The sequence below is a fragment of the Arachis ipaensis genome, chromosome B1 (assembly GCF_059453495.1).
Source record: "Arachis ipaensis isolate K30076 ecotype BB chromosome B1, ASM5945349v1, whole genome shotgun sequence".
In the NCBI taxonomy this organism is placed as follows: Eukaryota; Viridiplantae; Streptophyta; class Magnoliopsida; order Fabales; family Fabaceae; genus Arachis; species Arachis ipaensis.
Window position 1 is genome coordinate 89,350,476 of NC_142436.1, and position 16,054 is coordinate 89,366,529.

The 16,054-nt window shown below is 35.7% G+C and overlaps 1 protein-coding gene and 1 pseudogene across 1 annotated transcript; both read right to left on the reverse strand.

The window, feature by feature from the left end:
• Window positions 1–7,149: 7,149 nt before the first annotated feature.
• Window positions 7,150–13,203, reverse strand: LOC148577407 (uncharacterized). Its single transcript, XM_088500527.1, has 4 exons — window positions 13,165–13,203; window positions 8,621–8,778; window positions 8,167–8,293; window positions 7,150–7,470 (listed from the first exon to the last, which is right to left on the reverse strand). The coding sequence occupies exons 1-4, from the start codon at window positions 13,201–13,203 to the stop codon at window positions 7,150–7,152; spliced, it is 645 nt and encodes a 214-aa protein (XP_088356653.1).
• LOC148577408 (uncharacterized) lies at window positions 11,605–12,641 on the reverse strand (annotated as a pseudogene).
• Window positions 13,204–16,054: the final 2,851 nt, after the last annotated feature.

Consider the following 16,054-nt stretch of genomic DNA (forward strand, 5'->3'; position numbering starts at 1 on the left):
TGTGGTATAATCAGGGACCATTCTTCATCTCTTCTCATGAGCAATTAGACCAAGAAATTGGCTATTGATCAAGATTTGAGAGATTAAGTCACCAAGGAATTAGGGCTCAATCAATCATGATTGCCAAGAGGTCAATGAGTTGCATGATTGAAGATGGGATGAAATCAATTAATCTGGAGAATGCAATATCTCTTGATCCCAATGCTTATTTTATCTTTTCTTTCTTTTACTTACTTTATGTTATTTACATTTTCTACACTTTACATTTCCAGCACTTTACTTTCTTGTACTTTACTTTTATGTCATTTACTTTTCTTGCACTTTATTGCTTTCCTTTACTTTCTTGCAATTTACATTTTCTGTTGCTTAACACTCCAATATGAATAGTCTAACTAGGATAATCAATTAACCATTGTTTGCTTAATCCGTTAATCCTCGTGGGATCGACCTCACTCTCTAGTGAGTTTTATTACTTGATACGACCCGGTGCACTTGCCGGTAGTTATTAATGAGAAATAATTTTTTCGTTATCAAGTTTTTGGCACCGTTGCTGGGGATTAATTGTGATTAACAAACTACCGGTTGATTGATTAACTAGATTAGAAATTTTTTTTCTTTCTTTTTGTCTTTTTCATTTATTTTCTTTTAATTTTATCCTGCTACTAAGGTGTTTGTGTTATTGCCTCGCTAAGAACTCCTTATCTCTGATATAAGGAATTTCAATTTTTCTTGGTGATTGTTTTTACAAAATTCAAATGGAGTTTATGTAAGAGCCGGAGTTTTTTCGTAAAACTGTTTTAATAAAAATAATAATTTTAGTGCCCGGAATAGATTCAAAATTTAGAAGTTTTAATTTGAAAATATAAATGTGAAATTTGATTTCAGTAAATTTTTCTGAGTTGGAAAATGTATCTTTTTCGAAAATTTTCTGTGAAAATGCGTACTGGCGGTTAAGCTGGCAATACCGGCTCTAGTCTGTCCAGTACTGCGTATTTTGGAAAATAAGATTTTGGAAAATTGATTTATTGTTTTGAAAGGATAAAAATAATTTAGAATAAAAAACCGGACACTAATCTTAAAGGTTTTGGCCCAAAGTGGGCCAAACGTACCAAAAGCACTTAGCGGGTTGGACCGAGTCCAAGTGGGCCCAAGTCCAACATATAAGTGCCCTAAATATGAGGCATTTAGCCTCATTTTTTAGAAAAGAAAGAGAGAGGGGCGGTGAGAACAGAGAAGAGAGGAAGAAGAGAGTGCACTATTTACATCCACCTTCTGGGAGCCATAACTTGAGCTACGAAACTCCGATTGACGAGCCGTTTGCGGCCACGCAAAGCTCTCAACGAGCTCTTCCTTTCTATTTAGGTTTTGCTAGTAAGATATTGAAACTCACCTACCAGTTTCCTGCCGTAACTTCTGCATTTTTGGGGGTTTAGTTTTTGAGTAGATTTTGTGGTTTTGCTTGTTTAGGTGATCTCTAGTAGCGGGTAATTGTTGGATTTTACCCCTAATCTCATTGGGTAAGGTAAGGTTTTATTAAACCCTTGTGTTTAGTTATTTTATGTATCTTAGGTTTTATTTTTGATATATATATATGATGTTAGATTGAGTTTTGGTGTTTGTTGGAGTTGGTTGAGGCTTTGGATCAAGTTGGGTGGCTTCGTTTTGGTGTTTGGTGCGTTTGGGAATCGGCCAAGGTATGGTTTCGGTTTCCTTTATTTAATATGTAATATTTCTAGAAACTTAGGCTAGTTGACCTTAAGATAGGATTGAATTGAATGTATATGTTAATTGAAAGTGAATTGTGATTTAGCGATTGATATAATAGTGTATGGAGTGGATATGGTTGAGGAGTAATATTATATGTTGATGGTTGTTGGTGTTGAGAAAGTGAATGATAAATGTTGTGGACTATTATTTTTGATAAGTGTTGTTGATATGGTTGATGAGTAATGATGAATAATTGATTTTTGTGGGTGATGGTGATTGTTGAGAAGTATTGGTGTTAATGATGTATTATGATGTTGATTGATGTGGGTGAGTGTGTATGTTAATATTGGTAATATGAATATTGATTTTTGATGACTATTGTTTGAAGATGTGAGTTTTATGAGATTAATATGAGGAATTGTAGTGGTTGATGTTGTTGTTGATTGCTGATGATTATGAATGATTATAATGGTTTTGGATGTTGATGACTAAGGGTTTTGATGGTGTTGAATGATGTAATTGGGATATTATGGATGGTCGAATTGGGAGAGAAATGGTATGGACTTTGATGTTGTTTTGGTATTGTTTGGGTTAAGATTAGATTGGTTTCGAATTGTGAGTTTTGGTGAAATTGAGGTTTTGAGGTTTTTTGTAAAAACTGGTTTTTAGTGAACTTTGACGGGTCATAACTTGTGCCTCAGTTTTCCAAATTTGTTGAAATTTTGCTTGTAATTAAAGTTCATTGAAAATTCTTCAAATTGATATAAAGTTTGTAAAATTTGTATTTTTTAGAGGAAGTTATGATCATTCAAAGATTGGTGTCAAAATTTAAAATTCTGCAAAGTTGCAGAATTTTGTGATTTCTGGTATGTGCACACGCACACCCCTGCAAAATTTTAAACTTGTGCGCATGCACAGACCTGTGCGTACGCACATGCAAGGGAAGGCATTATGTGTAGAGTGCTAGCACAACCTGTGCGCGCACATGATCAATGGAGTTTTACAACCTGTGCGCACGCACACGTTGGGAAGGGCAATCTGTAGAGGGCACAAACACGCCTTGTGCGAGCGAACAGAATTGCAAATTTTGGTACTTATGCGTACGCACACCTCTATGCGTACGCACACGTTTTAAAACTTCTCCTGGGCGTGCGCACGCATAGCCTTGTGCGCACGCACACACCCTGTTTCTCAAGCTTAAACTTTGTTTTCAACTATTTCACCTTCCTAACAAGTTTGTAAGCTTCTGTGACACCGTTTTAAGACTATTGGGCACTGTTACCATACTGAGAACTTCCGATTCTCATACCATATGTTGTTGTTTTTTAGACGCAGGTTACAAATCCACCGCGGTGAGATTGCAGATATGGTGACAGAGCAGAGTATGGTTCCTCCTTGGTTTATTTCTATTTTACTTTGTTATAGTTACTCTCGCATCTCTTTGTATATTTATCTTTATGGCCTTAGAGGCTTACTTGAGAGATAAGTTGTATAAGTTGTTTTAACTCTAAAATTCTGTATGTCTGTATATAACTAGTCAGCTTAAACTCCGCAAGCTGCGGCTAGTTCCCAATGAGTATTATATTCTTATATTTATATATGTTCTTTTCTCTTGCATCTATACTTTGTGTCTTATGCGTTAGCTTCGTGTGAACGTTTTGCACTTTTGTAAATCTGTCTTTGAGCTTAATCCTTCATCGAGCTTCTAGAATATATTATTTCCTTCTATATATAAATATGTATAAGCCTTAGTACTGTCGTAACCTCTGATTAACCTTTGTTTTACGGCTAGAAGTAAGGCATAGGGTAATTAGGGTGTTACAGTTTACTTCACATTCTGATCAATCATATCATATGGGATATTTCCCATCACCACAAAATGATTCAAGTCATTATCTTAATGGTGGCTGGGAATATCACCAAGGAATGAGAGAAAATGGTCAAGAAAATTTCATGGAAAACTTTCCACCACCACAAAATGATTCACATTATTATACTCATGGTGGGTGGGAGTATCAAGAACATGAAATGGGGTGCTTTCCAGGGCCACAAAATGGTCCATATTTTGATGAGTGTAATCACTACTCATGTTGTGGCTGGAAAGATCAAAATCAAAGATATTTCACTCATCCATACCCCATTCATCAAGAGCCATTACCTCTTAATTATCCAACCTTAACTCTTAGTTTTACATGTCTAAATTTTTCATCACTTGATGGCAATTTTGCAAGATTAGAAGCTGCAATGGCACAGTTAGTAGGGGCAGAGAGATATTCACAAGCCAACTCTAACCAACCACCACAAGCTCCCTTAGATACACTTTCTAGGCTAGAATTTTTCCTTGAAGAGTGCATAAAGAACATCGAAAGATCTAATAAATAATCAAATGAGAGGGAAAAGAAATTTAGAGAAAAGGAGGAAATAGCAAAAAGGGACCATGAAGAAAAAATGAGACAATTAACACAATCCTACGCTGAAAATCCAACCGCTCTCTTTCCTTGGCTAAAGGAAGAATACAATACCACAAGAGGAGTAGTGCTAAGCAAGGAGGATGAAGATCAAATGGTGGGTAAAAAGGAGGAAGTGAAAAATAAGAAAAAGAGGCCCTTGTACCAAGTGAGATTCCAGTGAAGAAGGAGGAGGTTGTGAGAGTATATAAGCCTAGGGCTCCATACCCACAGAAGCTACTGAAAGTGACAAACAAACAAGCAAACCTCACTCCCAAAGGAAGCAATACAAAATCATGCAGAAGAAAGGGAGGAAGTCAATCAAGGGAGTCCACACTCCAATGAAACAGAGAGTTGCATAAAGGGTGAGTTCGTTGAACCACCAATTCAAGAAGCTCTTGATGAAGAAGACACTCCAACCAGCACACAACAACCAAGTTTTAAAGACAAAGAAGTGAAGGCAACCAACAAAAGCACCAAAAAGACGATTGTGACTAAGATACGAAGGACAACATTCATGAAGAAGAAAAGGTCAACTACAAACAATCCAACCCCTGCCCCAACAAGCAAAGCAAATCAAGAAAATAACAAAAGGAAGCTTGTTGGAAAGAGGCCAAAACAGGGGACATCAACTTTCTCTTCTCCACCCTTGAGGCCATTCCTCTTAACAAACTGGAAGAAGAGGAAGAAAGTTGAGAACAACATGTCAAGCTAATGACATTAAAAGGCCGCTTGTTGGGAGGCAATCCAGCCGTAGGTAACATTTCCGTTCTTTGCTTTATTTATTTTCAATAATTTTGCATATGATTGCATTCTAACACTACAAGAAACGTCGTTAAAATCGATGGCTAAATCGACGGCTTAGCCGTCGATAATATTGAAATTCGACAGCAAAATAGACGGCGGAGTTGGTCGCTATAAAGCTTGTCGATTTTTCAAAATGCTAATAAAATTGACGGCTTGCCTGGCCGTCGATAATAATTTAAAAAAATCGAAAACAAGACTGTCGATATTATGAGTTTGATAATTTTATATTCTTAATAAAATCGACAACAAGGGCGTCGATATTATTATATAAAATCAATGCCTCTACTGTCGATATTTGATACAAATAAAATCGACGGTACCTTTGTCTATAATATGTTTACTAAAATCGACAATTTTGCTGTCGACATTGGATCCAATAAAATCGACGCAGTTGCCGTCGATTTTATTATTCATATACCGACAAATTTTATGTCTGTATTTGGGTTTGCTTGTCTATTTTAAAATTAAAAAGCGACAACTATTCCGTCGATTTTAATAGATATATTTTATTTTTTTTATTTGAATAATAATAAACAATCAATGCAAATAAATATAAAAATAAAATTTATACAGAATATAGATAACAAGACAAATAAACTTTTAAATATAAAAATAAAATTTATACTAAATATTAGATAATAAGTTTACAAACTTATCAAAATAATAAATAATCCTTTAACATAAAGACTCAAGACAAGATAAATAACTAAACTTAGACTTATATTCGTTTAAATTGCAATCTACTAATAATACAAAATATTCCAAGTAAAGTAATTAAATAACCTACTCATACTCGTCTAAATAATCATCTGAGTCATCAAAACCGTCAGAATCATCCTCCCTTTGAGAACTCTGTGGTTGTCCTAGTCGCTACAAAATAGGTGGAAATTTTCTACCTGAGGCTGGGGTTGGGACTAGGGCTGGAGCTGTGCTTTTCTGAGAGCTTGGAAAAGTAAAAGGAGGAGGTGGGGGAACACGTGATCCAGAACTACTAGGACCCATGGCCCTCACATACTCAGTCAAGCTGCTCAATTGATGACTAAACTGATCCATCTGTGAGTTACTGGTGTTGAGATCCTCACGCAAGGATTCAACTGTCTATTGCCACTCTCTTTTCTCCCTTTGGTAGCGGTCTTCAAGCTCTCTATATTTAGCGGCATGTTGTTCAACTTTCCTATTGAGTATTATGATTCGTTCTCTAAGATCCAAAACATTAGTGCTGGTGGTCGTGGTTGGCCCATCAACTCAAGGCCGCACCATGGAAGAGTCCCTTACCTCACCCATACCATATACCCTACCTCTTCATTTTCCACCCACTGTCTCAATCCATATGCTTTCCTTAGAGACAGGCGGTGGACCAGTTACACCAGCCTCTATAGCAGCCTACCGCTCTTGCTTAGCCTGAAACATACGCTCTTGAAATATATCCTACAATGAGGAAAAATGATTGATAAACTACTATAAGTATTAATAAGGCATAACAATTAGATAACAAAATAGTTACAATTAATAAAGGTAAGTTACCTTTGTCTTTCGGGAGTGTTCATCAACCCATTGAGTCCTATCCTCTTTACGAGTATGAGTGTGCTCAAAAAACTCATCCATACGTGATGGTCTTCCAAGCGAATGATTTTACATAATGAGAGAAACAATATGACACACTATCACTGATTGAGGAAAAAAATTGCATATAGTACTATTGAGATATGATTAGTTCTATTGTGTCTATATTTTAGTAATAAGATTTTAGTAATTAAAAAAATCACTAAAAATAATTAAAAAGCAGAATAAAAGCAAAAGCAGAATAGAACAAGCTCATTTTATTTAGAACCTCAATGGGAGACATGACAATAAGAAGCTAGACACGGTTTAATGGACTTCAAGGTCACAATCAGTAGTCAAAACTCACATTTAGTTGCAACTTAATAATCCATCAAGCTCATTTTGTTTCAATAAATCATAACACAAGCACAAATAACAGCATGTAGGGTGTGGACAAGGGATTATAATTGATGAACCATGACCTTCAAAACTTAGATATTCCAATAAAAAAAATTATAAATGAAATAAATAAGGTAAACAAACATATTAGAATTGCTGTGAGATTTTTCTTACTTGTTTGGCCTTAAGAAATTTTCAGAACAGCAAATATCATAGTAAAGATTGTCTTTAAGTAAAAAAGAGGATTCTATAAGCAACTTACCAAGCGTAATCTCGCTTCTGGAAAGGTAGTGCCTCCTGCAGTGTGAAGAAAAGTACCTCGAGTCGATTTCCTGGCAATTGTATTTCTCGCCTGTAATTGTCTATAGGCATCAGTGTTCCAACGTCTCATCAATTCACCAAGAACTTCTGGTGGGATCCAATATGGACGGGCACCTTTTTTGTGAATGGCATGGAGCATACCTCGCAAGCGCTTGGCAGCCCTAAACCTCCAAGCTTGATAGATATCATCCTCCTCCGTATCAATAATGTCAAAGCATGTGACTAATGCTATGGAGATGCAAAAATTCTTTAATAGCAGTAGAAGTAAATTCTTTACCATTATCTATTTGTATACGCTTGAGTTTACAACCAGTTTCAGTTTCCATGAGATTCTTATATTGCATTAAGATTTGCAAGAACTGAGATTTAGAGTAAAGTAAATAAGGACAAGTATACCTTGTGTCAGCATCAATTATACTAAGATAATATTTAAATCCTGATCTAGAGGGTCCCAAAATGTCAAGAAAGACTAGCTCAAGGGGTGCAGAATATGCAGTATTAAACAGTTTTTTAAATCACCAAAATCTACTAAAATATTTGCCAAAATCTACTATATGCAAGCTTTAAATCACCAAAATCTACTAAAATATTTGCCAATTGGAAGCTTCTTACTGACTACAGTTTTTTATAGAGATTTTTTTGGTAGATATCATAAAGAATATTATGCACAATGATAATGTTTTCCTCTCTTTCTTTCTAATAAAGAAAACGTTAACTAGTTATGTAGGATAGTTTTTAATTATTAATTTCTGTTTAATTAAACAGCTATAGTAATTAAACAAAATGAGAATCCTGTAGAGTCAAGCTCGTAACAGTTTATCATTGGGAATAACAACACTTTATTTGATTAAAAAAGAAAAAGAGAATAACAAGAAGGCAGAATATATAGAACATAATAAGCAATGAATGCTATTCATAAGGAGCATAAGGAGATAGAATTTACTATCCACTCAGTCCACCATATTTTTCGAGTATCATCATCTGCCTCATCAAAACTCAGCCAAGACTTGTTGTAGTTTTTCCTAAAAACCTGAGAAATACGCTTCAATCTAGGCTTAGGTGGGTGACAACTACATCAAAAACCAAATGACACCATTTATAAAATTTAAAACTGACATGAAAGAAGCAAACATGCTCTATTTTGTGGGCTCAAAATATCTTAATATATGAAATCTATGTCCAAACTACCAAAAGCTAAAGTGTAACTAAAATCTCAAAGAACTAAAGCATGAGATTTTTATTACAAACCACGAAAAAAGGAACTAAGAAGATAGGCATATCGAATCAAAGCAAATAGTTAAGCAAATATTTTCATTAACAAATATCCAACTAAACAAATAAAAGCACACCATTTAAAGTGCACGCTTAGTTCATAAAATTTAAAGCAAATAACAAACCATTTGGCACCATCATATCTGAGCTTCGGAGCACTTGTACTGGAGTGACCAGTGGCAGTAGATGTTCCTTGACCCTGAGCATCTTGGGTACTATTAGATGTGGTTTGTATTTTTCCACAAGATCCTGCTCGACTGGGAGCTACAATAGCTGGATCACTCTGCACACCATGTGAGGCAGTGTTGGAAGGTTCATTGGCTTGTTGAGTGCATGATCTTGGCACACCCGGAGTAGGCATCATGTGTATCTGAGGCTCCTGACGGGAGGGGATAGTAGTAGCAATAGGTGGCGGTCTCCTATTGGTCGGAGCAGTCGTGTCGGATGATGACCCAACAAGAGAGTATGGATCCGCATGCAAGTCAAGGGGCTAACCAGTAGAAAGCCTAGGCTCCCCTTTTGGCCTCGACCGCAATCTCTGTCTCTACCAACCATATCCTGTACACATTAAAATAAGCAAGTTATTATCCATAACATAACCGATACAAGATATATGAATTAACAAATTAACAAATTTATTAGAAATATGTAATTAAAGTAAAATCAGCTAGTAGTGTCATCAGCTAGTAGTAAAATGCTTTTGCAGATTTGAATTCCGTAAAGAGTAGGAAGAGTAGGAAGAGTAGGAAGGAAAATGCATGGGAAGGAAGAGTAGGAAGATGAGAGGAAAATGCATGCTTCAAAGTTTAAAGGAATCAATGGCTGCAGAATTTTTTACATCATATACTAACCCTGCACTGCCAGCTCATTGAAGCAGCAGCAGCAAAAGGAGTATTAGCTATTGAAAGAAATAAAATAACTGAAGCAGTAGCAGCAAGAAGAGTATTAGCTATTGAAATTTTCCATTTAAATCCTTTTTTGAGTTTTAATTAAGGCTATTTTTCATACATAAGTGAAAATAAATATAAGGCAATAGCAAAGAGAAATTTGTTCCTCCTGTACATAAACACTCGTCACTTTGGACCAAAATCAAAGTGTAAATGGCAATAGGAAAGTAGTATGAAATCAAGTTACAGAAAAATCAACATAAAGAGAAGAATTTACCAACTCCTACTTGATTCTAATCTTCTATGAAGCAGCAACACATATACAAAATATAATTTATTTAAAATTAAATTAACAAATTTGCAAACTAAGAATTTACAACTAAAACCTCAATCCGAAAATTCTGAACTTCCATCATCATCAGTGTAAGCATCATCGTCATCATAGTTCTCAATGTCATCGTCCTCATCATTATTTATATTAGGAACCTGGAGGTCAGCTACTTGAAGTTGTATCATATCAACATCTCCTGACGTAGATGCTAATGATGGTGGAAACTCGGTTTCTGAAATAATCCTAGCATGTGGAGGCTCATCATTCTGATACACCTCGGTTTCAGATTTATTTTGTGCCTCCTCCATTATTTTTCGTGATTTACATGTAATCACAACCTTCCAATTAGACTTACAGCCTTGTGGATATGGCATGTAATACACTTGTCTAGCTTTTTGCGCAAGGATGAATGGATCGTAACTCCCATATCTCCTAGTGGGTAATACTTCAATTATTTTGTAGTCTTTGTGTCTACGTGTTCCCCGAGGCCTGGTAGGTTCATACCACTCACAGTAAAATAAGGTGACTCTTAAACTAACAAGACTTGGATATTCAACAATCAAAATCTCTTTAAGAGTGTTGTACCAATCAAATGCATCATTCCCTCAATCACCTTTAACATATATGCCTGTATTATCTGTCTTCTTTCCAGATGCATGCTCAAGAATATGAAATCTATACCTGTTAACCTTGAACATACCAACACTCGTGGCCCTAGTTTTTGGCCGAATGCTAAACTCAATAAATGAAGACAAGTTATGCCATTACTGGGATTTTTTACCTGATTTTGTCAAACAAAATATAGTATTTAGAAAAATAAGATTTACTTTGACATATTTTGATACAATCAACAAAATGTAAAAACTTACATGCTCATGGAACCATGATGGAAACTTGGATAAAAAATTATTGCTCCCATGGATCTGCTCGTATTGACTTCTAAATGTATCGACTTCAGGACAATTCAACAAGATATGTAAGTGAGCGGCTTTCATTTCCATACTAGTTAAGCATCTGTCTTTGTTGTCTCCCCCAACAATACCCGGTTGATCAAAAATAGAAAGGGTAGGCTCAGATGAACTTACACCACCATCATCATTCCGATTCGGCCTTGTTCTCTTAGACATGACATGTGGCTCAAAGTAATAAGAACAATAACTTGATGTCTCTCTAGCTAGGTATGCTTGACAAATTGAACCCTCTACTCTAGCCCGATTCTTCACTGATCTCTTATACGTGCCTATTTCACGCTCAAATGGATACATCCACCTATACTGAGCTGGTCCACAAATACGTGCCTCATATGCCAAGTGAACTGGTAGATGCTCCATTACGTCGAAAAAGGCAGGTGGAAAAATTATTTCTAACTTGCACAAATAACAGGAATATTAGCTTCCATTTGTACAAGATCGCTAACCCGAAGAGTAGATGAACAAAGGTCCCTAAAATATTGACTTATTTCGGTCAACGGTTTCCAGACGTGGTCTGGCAACTCTTTGAAGGCTAACGGAAGCAAACACTCCATAAATACATGACAATCATGAGTTTTCATCCCAAATAATTTTCCTCCCATGACATCGACACACCTTTGTAAAATTGAAATATATCCATCTCGCATTTTCAACTCTTGTACCCATTTACAAATATTTTTTCGTTGTTGGAGTGTCAAGACATAGTTGCCCTTAGGCTTTGCCCAATGACCTTCGCGTACTTGCACCAAATTCAAATCTGGTCGGTTACAAAGCACAACCATGTCTAACCTTGCCTTTTTATTGTCTTTTGTTCTTTCAGTATCCATAACGATATTCATTATGTTATTAAAAACATTCTTCTCAATATGTATTAGATCCAAACAATGACGAACCAAATGATCTTTCCAATATGGGAGATCTCAAAATATACTCCTTTTGGTCCAATTGTGTTCCACCCTATATCTGCTCAATCTCACTTGTCCTCCTGTGTCAACTATTTTAGGATAGTGTCTAACTCTTTCCCAGACCTGTTCGCCACTAAGCCTAATAGGAGGTTCTTCATCCTCCTCAACATTCTTCTTAAAACCAACTTTATTATGCCTATAAGGATGACCTTCAGGTAAATATCTCCTGTGATAGTCAAACCACGAATTCTTTCTGCCATAATCTAACCAAAAGGCCTTGGTATCCTCCATGCATACTAGACACGCTAATCTTCCCCCGTACTCCAACCAGACAACATTCCATAAGCAGAAAAATCGTTAATTGTCCACATTAACGCAGCCTTTAACTGAAAATTCCTCTTGCTATGAATGTTGTATGTTAGGACGCCTTCATCCCATAACTCTTTAAGTTCATCTATCAATGGTTGAAGATAAACATCAATTTTTGTTTTGGGATTTTCTTTTCCGGGTATGATATACGTTAGGAACAAAAAAGGGTCTTTCATACACATATGAGGTGGAAGGTTATAAGGGGTAACTATAACAGGCCAACAAGAGTACGGTGTGCTAAAATGAACATTAGGAGAAAACCCATCAGAACAAAGTCCAAGTCTAACATTACGCGGTTCGCTTGCAAAATGAGCATGCTTGGTATCAAAATGTTTCCATGCTTCACCATGGGAAGGATGTGTCATCACGTCGTCATTTTTGCGATTTTGGTGATGCCACAACATATGAGGGGTAGTACTCATTGATGCATACAACCTTTGTAGCCTTGGAATCAATGGCAAATAATGCATTTTTTTATATGGCACCTCTTTATTTTTTCCTTTCCTAGGCTTAAATCTCTGCTCCCCACAAAATTTACATTGTCTAAGATCTTTGTCCTCTTTGTAATATATCATACAACCATTGACATAACAATCTATCTTAACCTCCTTAAACCCAAGTTGGGAAACAATTTTCTTAGCTTCATAGTAATTAGCAGGAATTTTATTTGGAGTTGTTCGCATTTCTCTAAACAAAGTTGCCCACTGGTCAAAAAATCCCTGGGATTGGTTTCCTTCTGATTTTATACTCAGCATCTACTAGCAAGTGACAATCGTGAATGGAAATAATTTTCCCACAAGGGTTTACTAACTGAATCTAAGAGGTCATAAAATCTCTTAGCATCTCGATTTGGTTCCTCCACTATTGGTTGCATGTACATGTGAAACTCAGGTTGCAAAGCATCAACAACCATCTCATGATAACGATCAAAATTTTCTTCCCATGTAACACCACCTAATTCAGAGCTACTTTCAATATCTTCTTCTATCCTAATCTGATTCTCTGTGGGTATCTCTTCTCCATGCTCTGTCCAAACCCAATAATTAGGTTTAAACCCATGAGTATATAGATCAATCTTAATGTCGATCAACTGTTTAAACGTCCCACATTGACATCTGGCACATGGACACCTAACTAAACCTCCTCTGAGAAATTCATGAGTTCTAATACACACATCCACAAATTCATTTACCCCTTTAATAAAACTGGGTTTAAGACCCCGTCTCTGATCATACGTTCTATCATACATCCAACTTCGGTTCTGGTTTTTCATTATTAATGAATTTAATTTCCTACATATCAAAGGGATAATATTCACTTTTTATTTTTTTTATTCAACGAAAAACCACAACAAATAAAAATCTTATCATCAATATAATTTATACTTTCACCATGAATGGTTTACACAAACAAGCATACATAAATAAGTATAGATAAGCATGCATAATAATTTAATAGAGATAATAAAGATAAAGATAAAATAAAACTCAATAGTTTAACAGAGATAATAAATAAACAAAAAAGTAGAAGGTTAAACCTTGAATAGCTTTTCTGGGAGTCTTAAACTCTATCAATACTTGTGATAGTGTAAACGGATGTCACTGGAACTTTGATAATACTTGTGACTATGTCAACCTTGCCAAAAAAATATATATAGGCACATCAACACTAAAAACAATACATAATAGTCTTCTAAAAACTTAGTCAACTGAACACTAGTATTTCCATTGGAATAAACTGGCCAAAGATTAATTTGGACGGACAATGAAACTTAGTCAGCCGAACAAAACTCTCAAATCCAAAAATATAAAAATTATACATCATATAATTAGCTACCTCATTATTATCTGATTTTTCTGAAATAGTTATCCATATTAATACTTTCTAATGTCATGTTTGAGAAGAAATAGAAGTCACATTAAAATAAATTTTATAATTATAAAGCATTCAGTTAAAAGAAAATAACAATAATTTATGAGAAAATTAAAAGTTGTTTTGATAACTATAAACGGTGTTGAGGAAGTTAATCCAAATAAATAAAGGAAGAGTCAACAACAAAATAAAAGACGGCATGAACTTGAAGCTGAAAAATGGTTCATCATCACAATTCTAACCACAATGTCATGATCATAATGATAACAATAATAGTTTTCATTCATGGCCAGCACCGGTCGAAATGGTGGCCAGAGACAGAACTGCTAGTGCTTCCAAGAGCCACAGCCAGGCCGAGAAGCGGCGTAGTAACCGGATCAATGCACAGCTTACAAGTCTAAGGAAACTAATTCCAAAATCTGATAAGGTACAATAGCTCATTTTAATTTTAATGTGTATTAAATACTATATAAACTATAAGGTATTGCCATTTGAAATAGGGCATAGTTAGTTTCAATAATACCATGAAAAATATATAAGGTATTGCCATTTTAATGTGTCTTAAAGTATGTTATCTTGATTCAAATAAAATTAAATCTAGAGATGGATATGAAGAGGTGGATAGGGTGAATCTAATGTGGGAAGAGGTAATATAAGTGAAATTGTGTCAAGGTCCCCTGTCAAATAATCTCTCTTACCTTGTGAATGCATGGTGTTGGCCTATATGAGCACACAATAGAAAGCATGTCAGAAATAAAATAAAGGGGAAGCAATTGGAAAAGAAAGGAAGGGTAAAGCAAATGAAGTGCAAAGAATAGAAGCAAAACCAAAAAGGAATGCCTGAGACTAAGACAAGTACTACTTTTTTATAAAATATGGCAATGGCAATAGCAATGGGCATGCACTAAAATATTTATTTTATTATTATAACAATATGAATACTATTTTTGTTTAGGAAAAAAAAGAGAGAATCAGAAATCACATAAGTATATTGCTAGCTATCCTATTAGTAGTGAATATAAGTAGTGAAACCTCTTTTTGTCTTTACTTCATTATTGCTAGCTATCCTATTAGCTACCACACTCACTACTACTTAGCAAATAAATAGTAATGTTGTGACGTTGAGTAATACTGATCCAGTCACGAGGAAGTTGTGAAGTTAGCATTAGTAGTATCACTTTTTGTTTTTACAAAGCAGCAGTAGCACTGTTTGTCGGTTCCCATTCCTTTTAAGTCATTAAAATATTGCTAACATGCATATCAAAGAAACTTTGGCAAATTAAACTTTAATTCTTACAACTCAAGCAAGACATCATCAGCTAATTAAACTTGAAGACTTAAAGGGAGAGAAATCAACCTGAAAGTAGTAGCTAGCAAGAGGCTTTTATATTATGTACTTTTCTGTTCTGCCGAAAGTAGTAGTTGTAGTGTAGTGTGCTGTGTGGCAAAATAAGCTTTCGTAAGAGATTGTGTAGCATATTAGTTAATGTCAAAATAATAATTATCTTGACACTTTAATTAAGCTAAGTGTTCCATAATATAAAGCCTATGCTGATCAGACATAGAAATTAAATAAAAAATTCCATTCAGGCATTTCTCTAAACATGTGGTGTGCAGAGTTCAAAACAGTAAATTTCAGTTCAATCTAAGCAGCATTCAACCCAATAATTTTAGAAAGATATAGCCAACAACAATTTCAGTCCAGAAACACAAGTTTTAACAAACCTAAGCCTAACCAAAATTTCTAAAAACAGAATTAAAAAGCAGTGAAAATAAAGAAAAGAAAGACAGGGAACAGGGGAAGGGAACCTGCATTCATGAAAGGAGGAAGAAGAACGGAGAGGCGGTGGGGTGGTGGTGATGTCACGGTGGCACAGAAGGTCGCCGCCGCTGGTGGTTGCTTATCGGTGCTTGAAAACGCGGACAGAGGGTGACTCCACGAACAGGGGTGTCGCACGCAGGAACGAAGAAATGGAGAAATGGGGAAGAAAGAGAAGAAGGAAGAGATAGAGGGTAGGCGATGGTGGTCGCCGGTGGTGGTGTCAGACGGAGGCGGTGGTGAAGAGAAAGCGAAGTCAACCAAAGGATACCTAGCTTGAAGAATACCTAGCAAAGTCAACCAAAGAATACCTAGCTTGAATTTGGGGAAGTTTGCGTTTCTGAACTTTGAAAGCGGGAGTTGACGCGAGAACATGTGTTTTTAGTGATAAAAATCGACGGCATA